The following is a 27,774-nucleotide window of genomic DNA, read 5'->3' on the forward strand; positions in this document are numbered from 1 at the left end:
AGTTTTGATCAACTCCTTGTTGAAAGATGCAGATGCATTTCAGAGTGCCATGAACTGACTGTCAAGGACCGTCGTAAAAGTGCAATACAGCCCTTTTTTTCTTTTTTGATTCTGTGAATCAAGAGAATCAAAATACAGTCACAGTGGCCACATCAAGAATGTTTTCTAAAAACAACTGTAATTTAGCGTATTTACTTGCCCCTGAGATGTTATTGGGGAAAAAAATTAAAATAAAAAATTCACAAAATCAATCACAAAAAAAATCACACAAAATCCTTGAGGGACTGCTTTACACTCTGCAACTATTGCTTTAGTTCTGTTTGTTTAAAAGTTGAGGTATCAGATACATGCGCTGTCATCAACACAAACTATAGACAATTTACTTAACAAAATCGAGCGGTTGCCTGTGCCAAAGGCCTTTAAGTCAGAGAAAAGGGCAACACATTTTTGGCCTTTGTCAATTAAATTTACACTATCATGTAACACAATAGTTGCTACAGAGATAGTAGTTATTGACTTTACTGGGTCTCCCCTTTGAATTATGGTAGGACGTGCATTGTTCCAGACTTTGGGAATAATCTAAGTTAAAAGCGATCAAAGCTGGGGTTGGTAATCAGATTTAGATACACTTTTTGTTATACTGGTTAAAATGATCTTTATGTCCTGATGGCAATCAATATATGATGTGTTCCTAAAAAAGAGCAAAGAAAAACTGCTATCTACAGCCGGAGTAAACCTGGGAAAACACCAACCAATCACCGTTTTTTGGGTGCCAAAATTTTAAAACATTCAAATCCCGTCCTGCCGTTCTGCCCGCCTCCTGCGCGTACATTTCCCCGGCGTGTACTCTGAGTCCCCGTCTCCTGCTGCTGTTTCCCCTGACTCTACTGGCTGCCCCTCTCGCTCGACCTCTGACCCGATGAGGTGCTTTGCTCAGGACTGTAGTCCGGATCAGAGTCTAAAAAGCTCTCACCACGGGGGCTCTGACAAGCAGAATAATTAATGGCATTTACTAAGTCCTACAGAAAATGTATATGTACTGTAGCGTCCGTCCGGATGCTGTAGGGATGACGAGCCGATTCGTGAACACGTTTAGTTTTAATAACCGGTCACTGTCGGCCGTGAGCACACCAACCAACAAAACAACAATCAATGTTTGAATGAATGATAAACTTCTCTTGTCTCTCCTCTCTCCAGCTCACACACTCTACACCTCTCCTGATGCCTTCACTGACTGTCAACACTGTAGGAATTAAGAACATCTACACTGAACAGGTTTAACAAACAGTAGAGCTGTTACAGTATTATATGTATTATAACTTTTCTCCTGATATCGTGTCACTGGTACAACTGGATAATGCTAGAATGACAGTTGTGAGTACTAACAGCAGCCATGTTTATTTGTGCTTTTAACTTTCACTATGATAATGTTTTGGTGAGGACCGGTTTTGAATCAGTCACGGGGGGTGTCGTGTTGGAGGAGCTCCGAGGGAGAAGGGGAGGGGTTAGACGGAGTCCTGAGGAAATGCTACATTCAAATTCATGCTAGTTTTCCGAGACTGCCAACCCCAGCTTTAATTGAAAATATGAGCTATAGGGTTATTTTCACTGTTTTTATGAAGTCATTTGATTTTCCTTTCTTCATTAGGGCAGAACATTTGTTTCTAAGTTTTCTTGAGTGCTGCCAATCCCTCGGTGGATCTGTCTTGCTAGTCCGTTGCAATGCCTTGTCTCTATATTCCATGTAAGTCTAGTTTCCTTAAATCAATTCTTGATCCCTTAACACAGCCCTCATTGCATGCCGCATCCCTTCAAACACTGATCCCCTTCCTTCAAACTTAATAATTAAATCCCCACCATCCTTGATATGCCCCACCCTCTTTGCTATCTCTCCACACCAGATAGACAAATTAGGACCTTGATCTTAAATGTGAAGCTGAAAGGTCCGGTGGGGAACCGGAACCTGGGAGACAGCTGGATAGCTTTTGCTGATGCATGTTTAAAAATGTATGGCCCAGAAAACAGACCACACAGACAAGACTGTGGCAAAGCAAAGGGATTCTTTGATGCTGGGGAGCAGAAATGTTCCTAACCGCTGAAACAAAATATATGGGCAGCAAGATTCTTCTGCACCCACACAAAGAGAAACACAGGGATAGTATGAAAAGCCTAGAAACAATCTGTTTCCATTGAGGCAAGTCATACATTTCTGATAACAAAAGTACTTTTCTTTAGGGATGTTCTGATCTCAACTATCGGATCAGATTCGATCTGGGCCTTTTTTAACTGATCCACATTTGTGCTGATAATCTCATCCGATCATTTATGTCCGCTGTCACTGAACACAATTTACAGCTGAAGGCTATGAGAAAATATAAGAAAATAATAAGTGGGACACAGATATAGAGCTCAAGCCATATTACAAATGTATTGTAGTACTTACATGTGCACCGCCAGACACGGCGCAGAAAATACAGACTGTTCTCTATACCGGCATGTCGCTCCTAATCTGGCATGCAACCGGGCGTGTTTCGATCTCGCTGTCTCTCCTAATATTTACGTTCTCCGTCTGGCAGCTGGATGCTGCCATTGTAAATCATGCAGTGTCTCATGAGAGTTGCTTTCAGAGCAGCCTCTGATTTAAGCGTGCTGTAATGCATGCACACCAGTTTCGTGGGTCTCATACAGCAGAGCTTTTAAAACAGGTTACGGGTTTTACAACAATTGCTGGATTAAGTTGGATGGAATAAACATAAGACATATTCTAGTATTTTTTTTGATTACTTATTTTTGTTAAAGGAAAAAACAGTATGCAGCTCAACTCTCTTATCTCTTGTGTAACTGTTACTGTTAAGTATCGGATCAGGACTCAGTATCGGCAAATGTTCAATATTAAAAAATCTGGAACTGGGCCAAAAAACTGATCGAGACATCCCTAGTTTTCTTACTTCTGTTTAATAACATTACGAGGCCTCTGATCAGTGTCATGAGCTGAACGATAGGTACCTTGAACACCTGGCTCCTGATCACATGAAACAAGAACACGCAACTGAACATGTCATCATTTTCCTTCTTTTATTGTACACCAGTGTTTGCCTGAATGGGTAGGGTGTTTTAGAAGGTATTTTTTTCCGGGTGGCACATATAATTGGTTTTGTCCATTTCGTACCTTTGATTTATTTTAACATGCTCAGGCAGGTTAGTTCACAGTAGACGACTTGAATGACAGTTGAGGTGGCACAAACAGAAAAGCATCCCAAAATGTTCCATAACATTTAAAAAAATAAAAAGAAAGTCTGTCAAAGCAAATAAAGCACATCTACACATGTAATTAAAATCAAGCAGGCTTGTAACAACATCAAATACTTTTAAAAAATGAGCCCTCTGTCATGGAATGGATCACAAATGAGTCAAGCAGTCTGTACAAATGTTAATTCCTCTTCGTTTTAACATAATTTACTGCTTGACGGAGCCAAAAACAAGTTAGCTGTAAATTTGGTTCTTTGGTAAATTTGGTAAATTTAGGTCTTGTACAACTTGTAATAAAATTAAATTTAAGTTATGTGATTGGGGAAGAACAGTATTTCTTTTAAAAATGCGATGTGATGAATTAGAACAATAAGTTTGGCACCCTCAGTGGAAGAATTTATTATGGTGGCTGGAAAGTGCAATGCAAATTTACAAAGAAGGAAACACTATTACAAAGTTGGAGACAAATTTACATTTTTAAAATCATTTTGACTTTTATAACACAAAATTACATTAGCAAACACTTTTACCAAGGCCTAAACAAATTTACACTTGAGAAAACATATTTACAAAATCAAAAACACTTTTACAAGAGACAGAACATTTTTAACAGTCCTGAAAAAAATTTGCAAACAGCAGATTCTACCGGGAAAGGAATGTACCAATGATTTTCAAAATAAAAGACGTCTGTAATATAAAAATGTGCAACAGCTTATCAGTCTGAATCAAAAAATATATATATATATATATGTGGAAACATGGTTGTTAATGTCAAATATATATTAATTCCCTGGCTGTGGCACATTTTCGTATTACAGACTTCTTTTATTTTGAAAATCGTTGGTGCATTTCTTTTCCGGCAGAATCTGCCATTTGTAAATTTGTTTCAGGACCGGTAAAAATGCTCTGTCGCTTGTAAAATTGTCTCACGGCTTGTTAAAGTGTGTCTGATTTTGTAAATTAGTTTGCTTTAATAATAATTTGTTTTGGCCTCGGTAAAATGTTATTCTGTTTTACAAAATGTTAAAATGTTTTCCAAACTGTTGATTTTTTTCTCCAACTTTGTAAAAGAGTTTCATCCTTTGTCAATTTGCATTGCACTTCCCAGCCATCGTAATTTATAATGGCAGCAATGTTCCCCACTGGTGCCATGACCATGATGACCCGAGTAGTCTGAAATGAATGGGCTGAAACCAACATATACTGCACCAATATTCACGAGCATCTATATAGATTCTACAAACAAAAAAAACTTGAGCCATCAGAAAAATGTTGAAAGACTGTAACTTGCTCACTCCAAACATTCTGTAGTCTTATGTAAAAAAGAAAGAAAAAAAGGCAAACATATGCTTTTACAGTTTGACCCATTTGATATTAAGTTGGACATAATTGTTACCATAACAACATAACAGCAAAACAGAAAAACTTCAAAAATATCTTTCTTATATCTGTACATTTGACGACCTCTGCTGTGTTAGTCCTGTATAAAATCATCTCTATCAGCTGTTGAAGCTACGGATTTAGCAGTTACACAGTGGCAGGTTTTGCACCGTAACCATGTAGGAATTCAGTGCCTTACTCTCAGACACTGAAGTAGTTCATATGGCTGCTACGGATATCAAACATGTGGCCTGTCCATGATAAGACTCTTAACTAATAGGTCACCCCGCAGCCAGACACGCTGTGGTTTGATGAATGCTATCAGTCAACAGGAATGAGGATAAGTACTGTCTTTGTGTACCTACCTTGATCGATTTTGTTCTACCCTGCTGCACTTTTCCCTGAATGTCATTTGTGTAACTTCTAAGAAATAGCGTGATGTGTCGGGAAGTGCATTCTTGTCCTTTTTCTCAAGTTAGATCTGTAATTCTATACTTCTCTCATTTATGCTAGGAAGTTGTTGAGTGCTAAAAAAAACAAAAACGTTAGCTTAGGTCAGCATATTATCTGAATGCAGGGAACAGCTTGTTGTCCTTTTAGCAACATGACCTGTTTATGGAACAGACATTTTCACTAGTGCTAATGCAAAGCTAACATCCTACTCCCAATGTGTATTCAAATTAAAACTCGAAAAATTTGGATGAAAATTGGTGAATTCAGAGGTAATTGTAGGTTTGCTGTTTACCCGTTTCAAGCTCTCTGCAAAGGTTAGATTACCTGTTGTTAGCTGTAGTCCGATGTTAGCTAATGCTAGCTTTAACTTGCTTTTAATATGAATTCACAGTAAAACAAATGTGTAAAACCAACCAAAAGACTTAGAGGTAATGGTAAGCCACATGTTTACCTTGAGTCAGTCTTTCAGGCTAAGCTAATCCTTTAGCTTGATGATTCACTAGCTCTGCTGTTCATACCTTATTTTTCATATGAATTCACAGCGAAACTCTCATTTAATGCATGAGAAACAGCAGGGTTGAAAAGTGGTCACTAGGGATTTACACAATTAGTCGATTATTGATTAATTGATTATTAAGAAATTACTTGAAAGACGCATTTTTGTTTTCAATTTTCTGTCACGTGGAACAAACATCATGTGGTCTGATTTTACTCAGCTATCAGGGAGGTGTTTTAAGTTTAAAGCATGTTTTGATTTGAATCAGCTGGTTAAAGGTGTTTCACACAGCGGAGACGCTCAGCTGGCAACTGAGACTGTGCGTCAGGTCTCCACAAGCGCTTTTTAAAGAGGATCAATACACAACTGCTGCCAACAGGTTGACAACTTTAAACAGGACATTTCCCCAACTTTTGATACAAAGCCAACAGACTGGAGGGAATTGCTAATACGCTATGTTTGCAGAACAGCAACATCAGAGCCATCTGGGCTTTTCTGCCACTGGACTGATTATGACCCAGTTGCGGACCGGCTTAAATCTGGCCGAATACCCGTTTATTTTTCTCAATAAGAACGAGTAGGCAGAAAACTGGACACTGTGAGTCTGAAGTACGTTTCTGTTAGTATTATGAGCCTTCACATTATAAGATTATGTCCTCGGAGGATATTTTATGAGCCTGATCGTTGATAATCAGTGTTAAACATGTACCCGTATTCAATACCGTCAGTTATATGCATTGTGTTGCTTTAGAAAATATATTTTTCGGGGAAAAAAATTATTTGGCATTGTTTTTGACATAGGAATAATAATGTTTTTTTTTTTATTGTTTAATGGATAATTGATCGTTAACATTTCCAAAAATCGATAACGGAAAATACTTAAAGTGTACATCCCTAGTGGCCACACTATTCCCCAATAAATCTGAAGCAAATGCTAGCCTTATAGCCTAGCCACTGGGGCCTGTCAAAGTAATCGATAGCAGATAAACTGCAATCAATCATTACATGTAGTTCAACATTTCTCACAATGATAAATATGACAGACAACAGCTAACTCCACGTTGATAGCAACAGAAACGTTTTTGATGGGGAATCGCAGTCTGCCATCAACTACTCTACCTGGCTATTCAAGTTGGACTCACAGGCTAGCTCCCGACTAAGGCTAAATCATTTTCATGTCATTATGTGGGTACCAAACAACCACTTTTGATAGACATAAAAGGCATATAATAGAAACATACATACCTTCATTTACATCACTTGTCATAGCCACTAGTGACATGCTGCAGAGCCACTGGCTACCCCAAGAACTATTAGCACGTGGCGATGCCTTTTTGCAGCATTTCACCAAGCTATAAGAGCTATAAGCCCCAAAACTACCAGCACATGGCGTGGCAACTTTGAGGCATGCTTTGCTCACATTTATATCTTTGTTCTTCTGCGAAATCTTGGTGAATATCAAGCTCTAGAGCTAATGGTTAGTTAACTGTCCACTGTTTCAGTACTTCTGCTGAGCTAAGCTGACACACCATTTTTCACTGCCAGTCATGTCCAGTTTTGGGGACTGCTTGTTCCCAAATTGTCTAAAATTTGACGCTGAAATGTGATATGTGAGAAAACACAATGAAAGTAATGCTGGATCAATAACAAAACCTGTCAAAATGTTCAGCGTGACTGTTTTTTTCACCAATGTGTGCTATACATGTAAAGAAAGGGTTTTTGCATCATTACATTAATATACATGTAAGTAGAGTTGGGCGATATTAAAAAAGACGTTACTGCGATACATTTTTTACATACCAGTCATTATCCATAATTATCACAAAAATCAAATAATTATTTCATTTTAATTTAAAGGCAGATTTTTGCTCCTGAGTGAAAGTTGAAGAAACCAGACGGTTTGTTAGCTTGTATCTGGATTTAGTTCTCTGATAAGCTTCTTAGATCCCTAATTTTTAAAGTGCCAACAGGAAGCAGGTCTTTTGTGTAAGATGAGATTTTTGTGAAGTTTTGGTTTGTGATTCTTATTTTTCACAGGTTGAGATAATTTGCATAATCAGATTTATTTACCCACATCCTGAAAGTGTATAAAGTTAATAGTTAACCCCGAGTCAGCACAGTGTTAGACCAAGCGGCAACCTCCGGTCTAAATATATAAGTCCAATATGGAAGTGCTAAAAACTGCAGTTCATCAACGATCCGCTTGAGGCTGGCTCCGGAAGTACCGGAAACCACATACACACCAATTCAAAAAAGCTGATCTTTACAGCAGAAATAAACATGTTTACAGCCTGGTACAAAAGACGAGTATAGTCTGGGTAGCTCATTTCTCGATCGGCACATACTGTACAGGGTTGAATTTTTTTCTAATGTGGCAATTTCGAAGATATTGAGATCACGAGTCTTCCAATGAGAGGCACAGCTGACGTGATTGACAGGCGGGAACACTGTAGCTGTTCACTAGGAGGCTCAAACTCCGCCTCTGTACGTCACAATAGCTTGACAGCAGCAATATGGCTCCCGCCAATGATTGGCATCAAAACAGCACTTCAGAAACAGATGGGTGACGTCACGGATACTACATCCATTATTCATACAGTCTATGTGTTAGACTAACGACTCTGCTTTGAGCTGGTAGGTTTTACATTTTCTTCAGTGTTGATTGTTTCAGCTGTGTTTACATTCCACTCCAAATGTCTTGAAGCCCGCCTACCTCTTACCCTACGACATGGCTTAATTGGCTGTTCAATTTCGTCTTCTTCCTCTGTCTAATGTTGGATAGCAACTAGCGTTTAAGACACATTAGCGCCCCCTCTCTTTCTAGTGGTTGGGGGGGGTGTAATTACAGGTTTAAATGTATGTATTTTTTATTGAAAATTTGTTATATTTATATTGAGAAAAATTATAGCACAATGATTATAGTTATCGAATTATCGCCCAGCCCTACATGTAAGCTGTCCAAGCTGTAGGAAGAACACAACCCCAAAGATTCCCCCAGATGTTTTCTGTTAGCAATAAATGCAGTTTATTTCAACCTGCTCAGCTTAGTGCAGGACATCCATTGCTTTTAAATAAGAACATTATCAAGGAAGGACCACAGATCTGGACTAACTAATGCTAACGGTCTGATATTTACACAACTGATTCTTCTCCCTTCTGGAAAGAAATCTAAGCTTTGAAAAGATCTTTTAGGAATCACTTAGATATAATGGATGGAATGAGGCCATGAATCAGAGGGTCATGGAAATAGATACAAATCTGTGTACCAAAAAGCACATACACTTTAAAAATCATCATGCTTACTCAAAAATGCACACTAAGTCACATCTCATTCATTCACAATACTGGGCATGAGAGAAAAAATAAAAGGTGCAAATAAGAAACATCACAATTAAAAGCATATTGGTCAAAGTGTTCATCAAGTTCAGTTCCTGCAGAGCCACATGTGCATTTGGACTAGAAATTGGTACATTTTCTTTTATCAACTTTGTCCAACATGTAGCTCTCGTTAGGCTAATTTTACATGACATCATTTCCACGTACTGTCCAACTGGTCCATAGAGCCAAGCATGGCTGAGAAAAATCGTACTTTTAACACATGTAATATTATGACGTAGCATCAGAAATATCCCTTGATTGAATGGTCATTGCATCTCAAAGAGGTATGAGACCTTACTCAGTTTAACAGACAAGGAGTGGATGAAAGTATGACGCACAGCATGTTAGATACCTTGAGTCAGACAAGTTGTTTTGAGGGTAGTACCTCCCATGCACTTTCCATGCAGTCATCCTTTGTTGCGGCAAAGACAATGGCACTGTCACATCCATCACGCTTAAATAACATTTTATAGACACAGCAATTTCATATCAAGTATCCTCAAGATCTGCAAGTACCAAAAAAGGTCTTTCACTTTGTGTGTTATTTCCCTTGTGCTAAAAAAAATGTTAAAAATGTTTAATGTTAAAAATGGAGCACAGAGTAGAGGCTCAGTTCTGCCTGTAGTCTGATGCAAAATTGAAAATTATAACGCTGATACTCACACATATATGAAAAAAAAAAGTCAACAGTTCATCGTATTTATCTTCCTCCAACTTTAAACTCAAAGTGGGAAGCACTAAAGCTGTTTTCACATCATACTTGTGGACTACAGATTTGCAAGTTATGAAAACTTCAGTTGCCATTAAACAACAGCTAACAGTCACTACTTCCTAAATAACATAAGTTACAAAATACACAACAAGAAAGGCATGAAATCAACCTTAAAGAAATGTTTGTTAGCTAAAACTCATGTTAGCTTAAGCTTAAAACTAGTTCAATGCAAACTCAAGTGTTATGACTTAGCAATTACCCAATGTTTTACCTTAAAAATATAGCCTTGAGTGTCTTCAAAAAATATTGTCAGCTAAGTCACAACAGCTAATGTTAGCATCCAAACAAGTTCCTATGTTACATTAGCTAGCTAAAATTACTATAAGCTAGGATTTATGCCTTGTCTCTTGTGTAAGTCTAATAGTTTTGATGAGTCATGGATGCTAGTGCACAACAGCAAACATTTACATTTGATTAACCTAGCTATCAATACAAGTTTACAGTGTTACACAATCTAACTGTAAAGTTTGATAGGAAGTGGTTGAGTTCTAATAATGTCAGTTGTCAGCCTGTTTTAAATCATGACAATATATTTACCCCTCCTATTATCCTTGGGGTCAGTTGGACCCCATTCATTGAATGTCTCTAAATTATTAATTAGCATCATTTTTTTGGCTTCATATTTCATGACTTTTCCTCATTTAATTGGGAAAACTGTGAAAACATAAAATTAAAATGTTGATGTGTTCAAATTTCCTGTGAAAAAATAATTACGCATCAGTGTTCCTTGGGGTCAATTTGACCTCAAGCTGTTTCAACTGTATGAAACATAAGAAATATCAACATTTTAAACACATTTGTTTCAGTTGTTTAGGATGATATTGAGGTCACTATAACATACATTTTTATAATCTAAAAGAAACATAAAGTACCTGAAACATAAAACTGGGTAACAATAAGTTTCTGGAGGTTTAAATTGCTGGGGTCAAATTGACCCCAAGGATAAAATATGTTAGTAAATTTGAGGGTAACAGAAGGGTTAATCAACCAGTATTGCAGCAGTCTGCAATCGAATGTTTACGAGCAATACGAGTATCTCTTGTGTAACACAATCAAACTGTAGTGTTAGCTAGGAAGTATGAATGCTAATGCTTTTGCTGTCAGCTAACTTCACATTCAACCATTCCACAATGCGAGTTCAAACCTTTTTTGTCCCTATCAAAGCCATAAAATCACAGCTATTGTTAGCTGACTAACCCTAACTTTAGCCAAGACTTAAGCCAAGTTTTTGTTAATTGGTTATTTAATTTATTGATTCAACTAACCGTATCTGGACTATCCATTGTCCTTTTTGGTTACTGATCAATCAGGAAGAAGTGAAACAATATTTACTTGTTTGATTCAATATGACTTGCAAACCTGGAACACATCAGTACAGTGAAATGCCAGTTAACTTCCCACCCTGTGTGACTTCTGAGGAAAATGTCAAACCTAGATAAAATTCCCATTTCTTCTTCTTCTTTTTCTTCTTTTTCTTCTTCTTCTTCTTCTTCTTCTTCTTCTTCTTCTTCTTTTCTTCTTCTTCTTCTTCTTCTTCTTCTTCTTCTTCTTCTTCTTCTTCTTCTTCTTCTCACTAGATATCTTGCATTTCAGGAGCACAAGGACAGTGTGAGAGTGTGAATCAAAGAGACCACTGTTCCCTTGGCTTGGCACTTGGCAAGTTTAGAACAGTTACTAAGAGATTTCTTTGTAAGGGCACACTCTACAGAAGTAAATCAGGCTGTTTTTGACCTAAGAAGCCTGCTTGAATTGAAATGACTGAAATGTACCAAACAGTCAGTCTGCGAGGTACCGATGTGTGATAGTTTTTTTTGCTATGAATTCTCATTTCATGATTTCTCCCTTCTATTCATGGCCACCGATGAACATAAATAAGAATTCAAATTTGGTGCCTCATTTGGCAAACACGAAAATAATACACATGGATGTTCTCACGTTCCCTTTTCAGTAAAGGGCTTAAAAATGCAACTTGGCTCAACATTTGACGGTATATGTACTAAAGACGCCGTTTGGTTTTGCTCCTGCTTTGAACTAAAGCTCCATTTGGCACCAGAGAATGCCAATCAAGCGCTTGGTTGGTTGAAGAAAAGCAGAAGTAGTCCTTTCATACACAAACCAGCCAGCTTTCACTCTTTCTCCCCCCTGCCTGTGTTTTCTTCCCTCCATTTGATGTCCTATTCAGGCTACTAGGTACCAGAAAACCACTATCTCTCCCTTCTTTCTTGCATTTTGCCAGTCTTTCAGTGCATTTAATAACCCCCCCTGGTCCTCTTCTCCTTCTGTCTCTGATTAACAAAGGCCCAGAGGGGGAGGGGGGTTTGGTCCAGCTGCCCCATATGTCATTCAGATACAGTCGTCAGCATACATAAAAAAACAGACCACATCCCCCTCTCATCCGTCCCTGCAAAAATTCAGTCCAATTTAAGGCTTTCTAGAAACAAACACACGTCCATGCACACGTAAAGTTGAAAAACAAAAGAAAGGAATATGGCATGTTTTGGGAATGTATGAATATTTTACATTGTGTCTGTGTGTGTGTGTGTGTGTGTGTGTGTGTGTGTGTGTGTGTGTGTGTGTGTGTGTGTGTGTGTGTGTGTGTTTGTGTGTGTGTAGCTGCATGTGTCCCTGATGGTGCTGGTCTGGGTGGAGGATATTCTCATGGAAATCAGGGATTAGCTGTGGGACGACAGCAGGAGTGTGAATGGACACAGATGCAAGTGCGGAAGGATCCATAGAGGAAATTTGTGCGCCCAATTTTGGTCACCACCTCCTGTCTTCATCTGTTTCCTGCAGCCCATTTAACTCCAACTGACTCCTCAAAGCAGCTCTAACTCCCTCCTTCCTGTGGAGGGCAGTGTCCCACTTTAATGCGCAGTGTGCCGCTTTTATGTAGGTGCCAAAGCTGGACAAATTCCTCTGGCATGGCGTGAAACCATTTATAGGGCAGGATGTTGTCGTAGTAATGGTGGCTGACCGGCTTCTCGTCCAGGCCGACAGAAAACGGCCAGAAACCGTATGTTGTCACTTCCTCACACAGCCCCATGGCCAGGCTGACCAGGAAGAGCCCTGTGGAGAGTCGTTTGGCATGGACTCCACGACCTTTCCAGAACTTCCCCACTGTGCGAAGAAATTCAGGATTGGCAAAGAGCATGGTGAGGTTGGAGGAGGTGTCCGCCAGGGCGTAATACGCCCGCAGTGATGGGTCGGTGCCAGGCTTCATGGAGAAGGCCGGCATGTAGATGTAGCTGGAGGCGTAGACCTTCATACTGTCCACAAAGGCTTTCCTTGACCACAGGAGGTTCTGAAATCTGAGAGTGAGAAAGAGAGAAGTGTCACTTCTTCTAAATTTCTATACTTGAGTCTGCTCTCTCTTCCTTTTCCATCTCCTTCAGTGAGGAAATGAGTTTCCTTTGGTGTCATACTACAGGAAAAGGTCACTGCTGGTGAAGAGGTTCTTGCACTAGTTTTAAGATTCCAGGACTGAATATAACCTTAACAGACGTTTCCTGATGACCTCAGATGCTCTCAAAATCTACAACAAAAAAAGTTGTCTGTGACAGATATTTTTTCTTGGCTCACTTTTAATTTTTTTTTTTTGGGGGGACTCCCAAATTTTTTAAGCACTGTTATGTGCACAGTAACTTTATCTTATATACTAAATGAATTGTTGTCTAAGCCACTGCACACCAAGATGCCTTCATTAATGCCCTTCCAAATGGCTTATACTATTCTTATTATTGTTTTGAAATAATGGTTTTATATCTTGTTTATCACATGAGCTTCTCTCATCCATAGTCTTTTTAGCATTGCCAGTTGAAGGTGGGACTTTTGCACCCCTGCAATGCCTCGCCTTCATTGTAAACATCACAGCAGTGTAACGGCTAGCTGAAGTTGTACCGTAGCTGAGCCAGCATCAAAGGTAGTAACAGAGGCGTCAGGTGATGCAGGGACACCAATATTAATGTTGTTGCAAGATCAGTATAAAAGTACATAGGTATGATGATGGCCAAGCTTTGTTACAACACTGTGGATGACCAACAGAATAAAAAACTTCTGTTTGCAAGAATGTCAAAATTACTTACGCCATCAATTATTTTTGCTACTAACATTTCAAAGTGATGAACATGTAATAGATTATGATAACAGAACTGATTTGCAACTTGTGTAATCTTCATATTCTCTGTACCTTTTCTCAATGATGCTGGGATTGGCTGTGACCAGGTGTGTTCTGGTTCCCACGTCCTCCACATATTCCTTCGAAAGCGGCGGGAGGTTACACCTAAACAAGCAAGAGGTTGAGGAAACTTAACATTTCACATTCTCTACAAACCAACAAATATATTAAAGTATGATTACTGACAGGTACCTTTGTATCTTAAAGAGCTCATAGTCCCTTATTAACCCTCTAGAACGCTACGCTCCCAGCCTGTAGGTCTGCTTGTCACGCCTAAAGTCTCTAAAAGAAGTATGGGACGTAGAGCCTTCAGTTATCAGGCCCCTCTCTTTTGGAGTCATGTACCAGTCAGGGTCCGGGATGCAGACATCCTCCCTACTTTTAAGAGTAGGCTTAAAAGTTTCCTTTTTGATAAAGCTTATGGTGAGAGCTGGCTCAGGCTTGGACCAGCTCTTAGTTATGCTGCTATAGCTTAGACTGCAGGGGAACTGGCAAATGACACACTTGGGTCCTATCTCAACCCTCTCCCCCCACCCCGCATCACTTACTTTAACCCTACCTGTCCCATTAAAGTTAAAAACCATAGACCTTTCTGGAGTCCCTGAGCTCCCTTGTCTCGTAGGTTCCTCTGAGCTGCCGTAGACGGCCTGCTGCTGTGGACATTCCAGACTCCAGCTGATACGGACGTGCTGGACTCCAGCGGCAACAGCTACTACTACTACTACTATTATCTGTCTCATCACTATCATCGCTCTCTCTCATTCTCCTCCATCCCTCTTTCCAACCCCAACTCATACACTAACAGTGAAATCAGATAAAACTGTCAGTTACCATATCAAGACAAAATTTACAATTTTGGTTTGCAAGACAAAGCTCCAACATTATATATGTTCATACTTACGTAACCCATTTACTATCTTATCTAGATTACTCCCTGTCCAATAGGTTCCTCCCTCACACATTTGACTACACACCCTCTCTCATTTGTTAGGCATGTTTTTAATCAAATCAAGTTGGCTGAAGCAGCCAGCAAAACAACCACTGCCCAGGTTGAGGAGGCCTAAATCTGCTAGACGCATTGGACTTGGAGTGTGTGGTGGTTACTTAGGTGAATCTCCTCAAAATGAACAAACATCCTTCTTCCTGTTGCATTAAGTGTAAAGTCAGGTTAATATCCTGCACGTATATTTGTGTTTGACAAAGTGTCCAAATGACCTGAAGCAGCCAGCTAAACAACCACTGCCAGGTTGAGGAGGCCTAAATCTGCTTTGTCGCACATTTTGTTGTCAGATGAGTTCAGACGCATTGGACTTGGAGTGTGTGGTCGTTACTTGGGTGAATCTCCTCAAAATGAACACAATCATTTTGATGAAGACACTGATGCTGTTTTTCTGTGTTGTTTGCTGGCAATTGCCTGTCTGTTTTCAGACTGTTAAGACTCTCTTATTTATGCAGGTAGAACTGCTCTGAGGTGACCCTGAATGCTTCAGCCTTCAACAAATCCACTGAAAACATAGACTAAGAAAAGATTATCCTTCATTAATCCCACAGGGGGGAAATTTGCAGTGTTGCAGCAGCAGAAGGGATAGAGTAATGACATCAGTGGAAAAGTGATATTGTAAATGATGATTCTAGACAAGAGGAATATATATGTCTTGATATTTTGGACTGATTAAACTCTGTGTAGATCTGTTAAAATATACTTCATATTTATTGTAAACCTCCTCAAACACAAATATACAAGCAGGATGTTAACCTGACTTTACACTTAATACAACAGGAAGAAGGATGTTTGTTCATTTTGAGGAGATTCACCTAAGTAACCACCACACACTCCAAGTCCAATGCGTCTAGCAGATTTAGGCCTCCTCAACCTGGGCAGTGGTTGTTTTGCTGGCTGCTTCAGCCAACTTGATTTGATTAAAAACATGCCTAACAAATGAGAGAGGGTGTGTAGTCAAATGTGTGAGGGAGGAACCTATTGGACAGGGAGTAATCTAGATAAGATAGTAAAAGGGTTGCTTAAGAGTGAGCAAATATAATGTTGGAGCTTGTCTTGCAAACCAAAATTGTAAATTTATTGTGTTGTTCCATATGGGTGGCATACCACTGAAGGGGTTGGCACACAAGCCATGCTGCTGGGCCCAAGTTGGCATACAGTTAGCAATGCCACAACTATCTGTCCACCACTTTTAGCTAACCATTTAAACTGTTAACCTTTACCTTCAGCTAAAACATTTTGCAAGCTAATATATTAACAAACTATATTTTACTTTAATCCAGTCCAGCAAGTCAAGCTAGCTGGTTCAACCAGTATTACATAGCTAACTATCTCACCTGTGTATCTGCCACAGTGAGCTAACTATTCAGTCGATTGCATTTAGCTAACATTTTTAACCATTTATTAAGCTAACTAACTAAATCACTCATTTGTTTATTAGCTCTATCTTTTTTGCAGTTTATCAATTACTTTTTGCCAACTAATTGATCCATTACCTCTGGCTGACTCAAATACTTATCTGTTACTTTAAAGCAACTTTTCCACCTGTTTATCCACTCAACCGTCAAGCCACAACCTTTAGCTAACTCGTTCAGCTCTACTTAGCTGTTTTGCCTTTTTAGTATGTCAATTACGTCTAACTAACAACTTCAATAATGTATGGATTCATTTTAATCAAGCAACTTTTTCATTTTACCTTGTGCTAACGTTTTATATTGTTAATCCAAACTCTCAAGCTAAGTATGAACTACAAATAAATGGCAGGCCCTTTTAGTTTGGCATGCTTTTTAGCCACTTCTAAATTTCACTGATACTCCAAAGAAGACTTGGAACAGTGTATTCCTCTGGATTACAATGTGCTTCACGCTTGGACAGTAAGAAGTGTATGTTTTACTACTCATTTACACAAATGACCGGTTTGATGGAAATGTGAACGTAAGGTTTTGGGGGGTTTTGCAGCCAACTGTTACTGTTGTTCCAAAGTTATCACTAAGATTGCATGTATCCTTGTGCTCAAGGTTCAATCTAATTGTAACACCTACACATTTCACATCAGCTTTCCTTCAAATTGTTTTGCATCAGACCTCTATGAAATATTGTAGAATGATTCCAACCTTTATTGAGCTTGTTTCATCCTCTATCAAACCCACTACAGTACTATCTGTCTGTATGATCACTTAATTCAACAAGAAAAACACCTTTACCTGGAACTCATATAATGTAAATATGTGTCTACTTGTTTGACCTGCCAGCCACCTAAAGGGTTTCATTCAATATCGTGTTTGTCTTAGCATTTACCTTATGTCACACCAGCAGATGGTTTCATTCTGCTTCATGCCGTTTTGCTCATCCCCTTGTTTTCCCTTATCTAAGTCTCCCCCTACTTTGCTTTCTCATGCCCAATCTCTTTTCTCTCCTGCCCTCGCTGTGACCCATTTTTATATCTTTCTGTCTGTCGGTTCGTCTCTTCTGGCCACAGTGGATCCCAGCTCTCATTATCACTAATGGGTAATGGTTCTTGGCTGCTTTCTCTGGCGTGGCACATTCACATTTTTTGGTGCAGGGAAGAGTCCCTATTTTCTCACCGCATGATGAAGTCAGCCTGGTCAATGTCCTGTCCGCATTTGCTGTGTTGCAGAATGCCACCGTTGCCCACCACAGCACACTTCTTCAGGGGCAGCTTCAGAGGGTTGTCCTGAGCAGAAGGAAAGGTGCAGCTCGGTTAGTGTACACACACATCCAGCCATCTGGTCATTAACAAACAGAGCCATTTGCATTCATACAAATGTTTTATCTTAACTTAAACTCGAGGGAGGTGTGTTTAGCAAAGAGCAGGACCTTGGCCCTCTGTTAATTTCTCTTTACAAACACATGCGCTACCAGGCGGAGAGAGACAAATGCAAATTTTGGTCAACCAGGGTTACCAGAACAAAAAGCAGACGGGTAAAAATGTATCAACATGAAACCATTGCAACAATTTATTCATTAGCTTTAGCTAGCTACTTCAATTCCTTCTTGACTTTAATGTTAAGCTAAATATTTCACCCACTCATAACAATAATAATAATAATAATAATAATAATAATAATAATAATACATTTAACATTTTATCTGATAGTTTTATCCAACTAAATGAAACATTTCATTATCAACTCGAATACTTCAAGCTTACTATTTAAAAATGTGATCTAAAATTGTCACTACCTATTTTAATCATGAATTAGTTCCCTTTAGCTAACCATTTCAAGTGTTATACATTTCTTTAATCTACTTTCTTTATCACTTACTGCAAGCTAATAATAAAATCTTATTTAAACCAACTTTAACACACAATTACCCATTAAGGAGTCATATCAACTGTTGATCTATAACTATAGACAAACTATTTCAACTGTTAATATTTTTAGCTAACTAATTCACCAATTTGTCCAGTACTAATAACTTGCAATTCAATATCAATTTTAGGTCATCTTTTCAACTGTCTGTCCATTACCTTTAGCTAACCATTTAAACTGTTAACCTTTACCTTCAGCTAACTCTATCAGCTGTTAATCTATTACTCATGGCTAGTATTTCAACCATGAAGCCTTCACTTTTAGGCAAACATTTTATGAGCTAAATTACAAGCTAACATTTTAACCAACTTTTATTTTGAGCCAACAATATCATTAATTTACCTATTAAAATGTTGATTCATTACTTTTGGCTAGCTGGTTCTTTTTCACCTGTGTATCTGCTACAGTGAGCTAACTATTCCATTGGTTGCTTCTAGCTAACATTTTTAACCTATTTTTTGAGCTAACGAAATCATTACTTTGTTTATAACCTTTATCCTTTTTGCTGTATCAATACATTTTGCCAACTATACCTCTGGCTAACTCAACTACTTAACGTTACTTTAAAGCAACTTTTCACCTGTTTATCCACTGAACTGTTGAGTCAAAACTTTTAGCTAACTCGTTCAGTCCTACTTATGCTTGGTTAGCTGTTTTGCCTATTTATCAATTGGCCAATTACATCCAACCAACAACTTTAATAATGTAGAAATTCATTTTAATCAAGCAACTTTTCACCCAGGTCTATTACCTTAAGCTTTTTAAAATGCTTATGAATCACTATTGGCTTACTATTTCTAATGTTGAACTAGGACTTTAAGCTAGCCATTTCATTTATTTTACCTTTTGCTAACTTTTTATCTAGTAAGTCCTTACTTTCAAGCTAAGTATGTCCACCATTTAGCTAGTACTGTGGGCTAACTATGTAACCAATTACTTCTAGCTTACTACCTCAAGTACTTATTCTTTAATAACGAGTAAATACCTATGAGCTGTTTTTAAGTACTTAGAGCTAATAATTTTTAAGTCATTTTTTGCCATTTATGTTGTTCCTGCTGCTAACCGAATTGCTTATCAATTCATTTAATAACATGAGCAAACTATTTCAACTATATTACTTTTAGCTTTATCATCAAATAGTGTGTTAACATTCATGAACAGCCAACGTCTTCGGGTTCAATATGGGTATTTCCTTGTTCACCAAATCAAGTTTATTGCTTTAAATCAACTGAAGTACCAACAACCCTGGCAAATAAATATGTTTCCCTTGTAGTAAATCATTGCCCTATCATCATCTAAATAAAGCACAATGTTTCAAAGTATTACAGCTGATTGTGAGAACACTGAAATGTCACGCTTCTAGAGGCAAGAGCCAAAAATGTCCTTTCTCTTTGCCCAGACTGCATTTAAGTCAGAGGCATGGATTAGGAGAGATGGCGGAAACAATTGTGCCCATTATTCTCCTTCTAGTGCACAAAATTGAGAATATACACACACACACATGCACACACTCAGCTTGCCTCAGGGTCTCTTTTAGAGCGTGACAGAGTTGAGTCAGAGGACAATACCCTGCTAACAGCATATTAAGCTAGGGAGGGGTACCAGCAAGCCGGGCTAAAACTTAAGAGGGGGACACTTATTACAGTAGCATGTGGTCCAGCTATTCCTGGAAGTCAGTAGTCCAAATCTTTAACCATTATCTTGAACAAATTTGGTTGGGGGGGTTTATTTTGTAAAACAGCAATCATAAAAATCCTTTTTATTCTAGAGTCATATGTTTACTTTTCTTTAAATTATTTTATTACTGGTTTTAATAGTAGCTGATCAAATTTCAGACATGATTACTGTATCATAATTCTGACACAGCCAGAAGCCAAAATATATTCAAGTAGCTATAATGTAGAGAAAAGCTTACATTTAAGAGGCTGGAGCCAGCTACTGTCCTAATTACTGTTTGGTTTTTCAGTATCTGTGTCATAATAAGATGTCTTTTATTTATTCAACTGTTATCCAAAGCCATTATTTAGTGTGGGACTTTGAAAAATATTACATGAAGTGAACATCAGAAAAAAAGATCATGGGAATCTCATAGACTCTATAGTCCAGTGAACTGTACGTATGGACACTCTGTTCGAGCCACTGAACTAACCCACAATTAACCGTCAAAGCTCAAATTGGCACATTCCCTGGCACATGTTCAGATACTGTAGCTGTTGCCAGGCTAGTGTAGTGAGGCTGTTCAAACCTGCAATCACAGTACTGGTAATTGAGATGGCAGAGTGTGTGTCTGTGTGTGTGAGAAGGAGCTTATACTTGATCCATCCCCACCAAAATACTGGTTACCTTACCTCTGCACATATTTGGCCACAGTATGAGCTAGTAGAGAAAGTGAAACTCTAGAAATAGGCAATGTGTATGTTGAACGGAGTCTCATGCAAGGATACAGTTACCCACAACCTTTTGCAGAGCAAATGCACTGAGGTCTAACACAAAGAAAAACACACAGAGCGAGATGGCTGTCTAACATGAGTCTGCTTCTGCTCGAGGTTGCTGCCTGTTAAAAGGAAGTTTTTCCTTGCCGCTGTAACTTGCTAAATACTGCAAGGTGCAATGCTCATGGTGGATCAAGGTGAGATAAAATAGATTCCTGTCAGTAAGAGGGGACTGGATCGTACTTATTACCCCTCTAGAACGCTAAGCTCCCAGCATGCAGGCCTGCTTGTCATACCTAAGGTCTCTGAAAGTAGTATGGGAGGTAGAACCTTCAGTTATCATGTCCCTCTCCTTTGGAATCATCGACCAGTCAGGGTCCTGGAGGCAGACACCCTCCCTTATTTTAAGATTAGGCTTAAAACTTTCCTTTTTGATAAAGCTTATAGTTAGAGCTGGCTCAGGCTTTGATCAGCTCTTAGTTATGCTGCTATAGGCTTACGGCCAAATTCCACCAGATCCGTGTCCGGTCCGTCTCCGTTCCGTCACGCCACCGGATCTGATAGGTTTCTATTCTAGTCAATGTGTTAACTTCAACTAGATCTGCTCTGTTGCGTTAATTTAACATAGAATACAGTCTACACCTGGCAAAGTCTTTGCCCCCTTAGGCTGTAAACCTAGGGGAAATGCTGAAATTCATATGAATTTCTTGTTTTTTCCAACCAACAAACCTAAATCCCAAAACAGTTTCCATCATAACAGAAAAAACCAACAGAGCATTGCAAATGAGAAGCAAGAGCCAGTAAATATTTGGCACTGCTGCCTGAAAAATGACCCAAATTATTAATTAAAACTATTGCACATCCAATTATTTCTGAATTTAGAGCATCATCACTATAAAACAGCATGTCAATTCTACTTGACACATAGTAAACTCTACGTTTCAAACTAACCCCTGTGCATTAACGCACACAAACTCACACTGTGGTTCAGCTCAGCCTCCCTCTTTTATATTCTCATTTGTTTATTTTTTAATTTATCCACCCTCACCTCCCCCCATCCCTCATGAATGAACATGCACGGCTCATGCCTGCAAATTAGGGTCACATATTCATCGCGTTTACCAGCCAGGATATTAGGCTGCAGATCAGTAATGGGGATCCAATCTTGATTATGAGAGAGATGAACTGCCCTTGGATACAAAAACCACAGCAACAGCACTCAGAGCAGAGTTCCTGGTTTTGTCCTGTTTCCAGGCACAAACAGAAACCCTCATCCACAAGCACACCCACACACGGGCATGGAACCATGTAAAAATAGCCCCACAGACCTTATCTGGATACACATGCACAGCGGCATAAATACACACTTGAGGTTTATGTTTGTGCCGTGCAACATTCCCCTCATGGAAAGGGAAGGGGGGTAGAAACTGGTGGCACATCCTCCCTCTTTTTCTGACCATTCAAACACTCCTATCATAGATGAGTGGAAAATAACACAACAGGATAAAAGGGGATCGTCTTGAGTGAAAAAAACAAAGCAGAACTATATTTGAGGAAAAACAAGTGATAGAAAAACACTTCACGTCTCCTTTTATGCACTACATCAGCCATCCTGTATCATTTGGCTATAAAAACGTGGTTTTAAATTACCTAAAGAAAAGGAAATAATAGTTATAAGTAGAGCTGGATGATATTTCAAAAGTTTTTTTCAGGATAGTTTTTCTCATGATTTGATATCAATAATTATCACGATAAAAATCAAATCATTGTTGTATTTGAATTTAAAGACAGATTTATGCTCATGTGTAAAAGTTAAAGAAACCAGATGGTTTGTTAGCTTATGTCTGGATTTAGTGTTCTGATAAGCTTCCTGAATCCCTCATTTTTGACAGTGCTAACAGGTAGCAGGTCTTATGTGCAGGATGAGATTTTTGTGAAGTTTTGGTTTGTAGATTCTTATTTTTCTCAGGTTGAGATAAATTGCATAATCAGATTTATTTACCAACATCCTGAAAGTGTTGTGATGGCCACAGACCTTGGTCAGGGTGTGCTTTCCTGCATTCTTGCCTCTGCTTTCCCTTTCTAGATCCTCCTTGAGTGCCTGCCCCTCGCATCTCGTTTAGGGATTGGCTTCACCTGCCTTTAAAAGCTGGGTGAATCCAAGATGGCTCTCTCTCTCTCCTTCCTGGAAGGCTGGTGCCTGCCAGGCACCCACTTTGGTTTTGTTTGGTGATTATGTTGAGTTCAGCCCTAGTTTCCTTTTACACATAACTTTGGTTAGCACACATAGTCTCACAGCACCAAACACCCTAACCACACGACTGATAGCTTACTCCATCATTAGTTTTCCTTTGTTGAGTACTTTCAATAAATTATTTCATTATTTAAAAGCTGTCGCTGTGTGGACCTCCCTTCTTTGTTATGCTCTTCAACGAGCTGGGCATAACAGTGTATTAAGTTCATAGTTAACGCCAAGTCAGCACAGTGTTAGACAAACGCCTCTGCTTTAAGCTAGGGACGCACCGATCCTACTATTTAGATCCTGATACCGATATCGATACCTGGGCTTTGGTATCTGCCGATACCGATACTAGCCGATCCAATCCCGGTATTGATTTTGACAATCTCTATACCTTAATATGAGGATAGAATCATGTTTTGGCAACTTCAGGCTTTTCTGACTTTGTCGGGAAAAAAATGACATTTTTTTCCCACTTTGAATCCATTCATAGAAGGTTTCTTCCTTCTTTGCAGTAGGCTACAGCTGACATGAACTTCCTCCTTTGGGCTTCCATTATATTTTTCAGCACGACTGCCATCCGTCGAAACATTACCGCTGTACATATTGCAAGTTTCCGGCGGAGTTGTTAGCAAAAGAAGCTTGCACCTAATCTGCAGAGTCTCAGTAGTTATCTTCCATCATGCTCCACTGGGCAAAAATGCACAGACCGGCCGGCGCTGATGACGTAGGAGACGCACAGGGATGTTGAATAGATCTGCCATATGGATCGGCACTATATATCCCCTTGTCACCGATATCTGATCTAGCTTTTTTAGTCCGATCTAGCCGATATCCGATACCAGGATTGGATCAGTGCATCCCTACTTTAAGCTGGTAGGTTTTACGTTTCCTTCAGTGTAGGTATTACATGTTTAAATGTATAAATTTTTTATTGAACATTTATTAGATTTATATTGAGAAAAATTATATCACGATAATTATCGTTATCGAATTATCACCCAGCCTACATATAAAGGTCAGAAACATGAAAAAGCAAGAGAACTATGTAATATCTTACATGATCCTTGCATTATACTGATGTTGCACCTTTTTTTAGGTCTCTTATTCCTCTACCAGGCCACATATATAACTATTCTCTCCCCTCTCAGTGCAGCAGGCTCCACCATAAATCCTCTTTCCACAAAAGAGTGTCTGTCTCCGCTACAGTCCCTTCCCAGCATACTTTATTGATCCATGACTAACCCTCCTTCCCCTTGCAACAGTGTCGCCTTTCGCTGAGTGGGAGAAAAATAGTTATCACTATTTTTTTTTGTCGTTTTACAAGAACATAGCTGCATCTCTCAATGTCACACTTCAAACGAACCCAAACACAGATCAGTAAAAATAAAAGCTTAGCATGTGATGCCCAAAATTCAGTTTCACACTCCTGTATTTTTGTGAATACAGTCTTAAAACTTCTCCTTTCCATACCTGTACAAAGAGCGGGTAGGTCTCATTGTTGACAGTGTGGGAGTGGTAAAACTCGCCGTCGTACCACAGGACCTTGCCCATCGGCGAGTTCTCCTTGGTGACTGCGAACATCCTCTTCGGATCGCAGCACTCCGTCAGCAGCTTCCTGCGCATAGAGGATGTGGATATAATAAGAAGTCTGGTCTCTGGTGATGTCTGGACACTTTCAAACAAATTGGATTAAGAGGGGCAGCTGGGATTCTGGTAAGAGACAAGCTACACTAATTGTGTAATGATTTGACAAGAGGCAGACAGAATAAGTTGTGTTAATACGACAGGACAGAGAAACCCTGTGGAAGGTCAAGATGTGTACATAGGAGGAAATGATCCCAATTCTAGGTTGTGGATGGAGTTTGAAGTATGACAAACACCCAATAAAAGGCCCATACAAAGGACGATTTGTCTTCAGCTTTTACCCCCTCTCAGTTTAACAGGCAGATACCTTGAGCAGAACCAGACTCATGTTAGACAGCCATCTGCTCCGACTGAGTTAGGGTTGGAAAGAGGGATAGAGGAGAATAAGAGAGAGCGATGATAGCGATACATAGGAGATGCCCTGGTCTGCTGCACTAGACTGATTTTGATACAACACTGCAACTACTTTGGTGTAACGCTGTAATTGCAGATGAAAATTACAAATTAATTAAGTGCTGTTCTCTGAAGTCCAGACATGCCGGACTCCAGCGGCACCAGTTACTACTATCGATCTCATCCCTATCATCACTCTCTTATTCTCCTCTGTCCCTCTTTCCAACCCCAACTCGGTGGAGGCAGATAGCTGTCTAACACAAGTCTGGTTCTGCTTGAGGTTTCTGACTGTAAAAAGGAAGTTTTTCCTTGCCGCTGTAACTAGGTAAATACTGCCAGGTGCAATGCTCATGGTGGATTAAGATGAGATAAGACTGAGTCCTGTCCGTAAGCCTGAAACTTTTATATGCAAAGTGAAACACTGCACAGGTGTTACTTTGTTTTTGTTCTGTGCAGGTTGCACTAATCATAATGTACTGGTCCTTGTTTAAGAGTGTTAATAGAAACGCTCGATGTGGCAGAGCCTCTGTGATTGATGAACCTTGAGGTTTTATAGCACGGTTAACAATGTTTTTGTTTTAACATGACTTACTGAATTAGACTGTTGTCAGAATGTGTAAAGTGTAGAGTTTTGATAAAGTCTTCAAGTGGAATTTCAGATTTTGATCATTTACACTGTTTTTATTGAGTAACCTTGTAACAATGCAATATCCCAATATGGTTGAGGATCCAAATCACAGAAAAGTTACAGGCATTTTATCAATCAATATTTATTTGTATAGCGCCAAATCACAAAAACGTTATCCCATGACGCTTTTACAAATATAGCAGGTCTAAATCGTACTCTATGTTAAATTATTAACAAAGACCCAACATCAAGTCAGGATAAAATCCAGTCCCCTCTTACTGACAGGACTTGATCTTATCTCATCTTAATCCACCATGAGCATTGCACCTCACAGTATTTAGCTAGTTACAGCGGCAAGGAAAAACTTCCTTTCAACAGGCAGAAACCTCGAGCAGAACCTGACTCATGTTAGACAGCCATCTGCCATGTATCAGTGTGTTTTAAGTGTAAAGTTGAATAGTTTTGATGGATGTAAACCATTTAAATAACCCTATTTCAAAATTACAGTTGTAATAAAGTTGGGTTTTGATTTTAAAAAATACACATTACACACATACTCTCTTTAGTGACATATCACTGTGTGGTAATGGACCCCAATACAGACAAAGCAGATGAAAGGGGCATAGCTTATTTGACTGACAGTAGCGTTAACGAAGAGGCTAAAGGGCCGCCTAAACTCTGCCTCTTGTTAGGTTGATTAAAAGTTAGGTTGAGTCAGCATTTCCTATATGGCGACCGCCAACATTAGGCTTCAAAACTCTGCTTCAGAAACAAATGAGTGACATCACAGAGACTTTGTCCGTATATTAGACAATCTATGCATACAACACATTTCATTATTCCTTTTTTATTTACTCTCAAGTGGTTGAGAGTAAACCACTTGACCACTTGTGAATATATTTTCTTGAAAGGGACCCCAATACAGACAATGGAGGTTGTCTGAGTGACAAAAATTAGACCAAATAGCCCTTATTGATAATGAATGCTGCTTTGTTGCAACTGGTTGGATGCAATGTACAAAAGGTAAACAAAGGAATCTAAAAAAACATTCTACAATGATGACCACAGTGCACTCTGTAATTATTTGCTCCTGTGGGTCCCCTGAGTCCGGGAGCCTAAAAGGAGCCCTTTAAGGACAGCTGATGTCTTTGAAAAATCAATGAAAGAAATCTGATTCCTGAGACGAACCTGTACAAATCGATGCCGGTCTGGTTCTTCTCCCATGCATCCCCCTGCCTCAGCACCTCCTCCACAATCTCTTTATCGCGTGGGAGTCTGTAGCCGGGGAAAATGTAGAACCAGCAGAGCACCAGCACGCACAAAGCGGCCCACACCGACAGCTTGCCCCGGTAGCATCGCCACAACATCTTTCCCCCCTTTTGCTCAAAACAACCGGTGCATGAACATCGAAGCAGGTGCATTAAAACGAAGGCTTGGTTCAAAGCTGGGGTCTCCGTCTCTGGCTGCAACCCCCCCGTCTCATCCCGCAGACAGGGTGGAATCTGAATGGAGCGTTACCCGGTTCAAGCATCGGTATGGAAATCCAGACTGGGCAGTAGTAGCGTGTGTCCCTGCAGCGGGAGGCTCAGACTCGGGTGCGGGGTTGTGGTGCAGTGTTTGGGGCTCTGCAGGAATCCGCTGCTCTGCTCTCGGTGCATCACTACCATCATCACAGCCTGCGGATTGAGAGGAGTCATGCGGGCCCCCCTCCCCTCCCCTCCCGGTGTCCCTATGTCTCCCAGACCAAGCGGGGTCTCAAGGTGTCCACCTTTATCCCGCCTAAAGGCTCCTCTCCTCGGGCCTCCACTGTCCTCGTCCCACTGCAGGGTCTGCGATGTCAGTTAACCGGGCCAGTCCAATTGAGTCTCCCTCCACCTCCCCCTCTTCCTCCTGTCAACACCCCCTCACGAGACAAAGTGTTTCTTGTGCTTCTGGAGAACCACCAAGCTACACAGACAGGCTAGAGCAAGAACGGAAGTATGCATCTAGAATAAAAGCCTTCTCCCTGAGACTTTTTAAAAAAATATTAATTTTACGGAAAAGGGTAAGGGCCACCAGAGAAATAAAAAAAAATTAAAGTCAACATTTTTTATTATTCTGAGATTAAAGTCAGAATTCTGAGAAAAAAAGTCAGAATTCTGAGATTAATCTCTGAATAATAACTATTTTTAAAAAATTGACCTTATATTTTCTTTTTT

At 39.5% G+C, this 27,774-nt stretch overlaps 1 protein-coding gene and 1 long non-coding RNA gene across 2 annotated transcripts; both read right to left on the bottom strand.

Annotated features, from left to right (window-relative positions):
• Positions 1-3,061: 3,061 nt before the first annotated feature.
• On the bottom strand, positions 3,062-4,262 carry LOC117805089. Its single transcript, XR_004629345.1, has 2 exons — positions 3,452-4,262; positions 3,062-3,419 (listed from the first exon to the last, which is right to left on the bottom strand). It is a non-coding gene; the product is annotated as an uncharacterized LOC117805089 (long non-coding RNA).
• A 4,317-nt stretch (positions 4,263-8,579) lies between these two features.
• st8sia1 (ST8 alpha-N-acetyl-neuraminide alpha-2,8-sialyltransferase 1) lies at positions 8,580-27,535 on the bottom strand. Its single transcript, XM_034674118.1, has 5 exons — positions 26,765-27,535; positions 24,382-24,526; positions 17,488-17,597; positions 13,915-14,007; positions 8,580-13,036 (listed from the first exon to the last, which is right to left on the bottom strand). The coding sequence occupies exons 1-5, from the start codon at positions 26,995-26,997 to the stop codon at positions 12,556-12,558; spliced, it is 1,062 nt and encodes a 353-aa protein (XP_034530009.1). The 5' UTR covers positions 26,998-27,535; the 3' UTR covers positions 8,580-12,555.
• Between the last annotated feature and the right edge of the window lie 239 nt (positions 27,536-27,774).

This window comes from Notolabrus celidotus, chromosome 21 (assembly GCF_009762535.1).
Source record: "Notolabrus celidotus isolate fNotCel1 chromosome 21, fNotCel1.pri, whole genome shotgun sequence".
Lineage (NCBI taxonomy): Eukaryota > Metazoa > Chordata > Actinopteri > Labriformes > Labridae > Notolabrus > Notolabrus celidotus.

Excerpts from the sequence above, each read along its gene's own strand:
- st8sia1 (XM_034674118.1), bottom strand. The coding sequence starts at position 26,997 with ATGCACCTGCTTCGATGTTCATGCACCGGTTGTTTTGAGCAAAAGGGG. Across the intron at positions 24,527-26,764 it reads ACCGGCATCGATTTGTACAG|GAAGCTGCTGACGGAGTGCT; the intron begins GTTCGTCTCAGG and ends CTCTATGCGCAG. Across the intron at positions 13,037-13,914 it reads CCCAGCATCATTGAGAAAAG|ATTTCAGAACCTCCTGTGGT; the intron begins GTACAGAGAATA and ends TCTCACTCTCAG.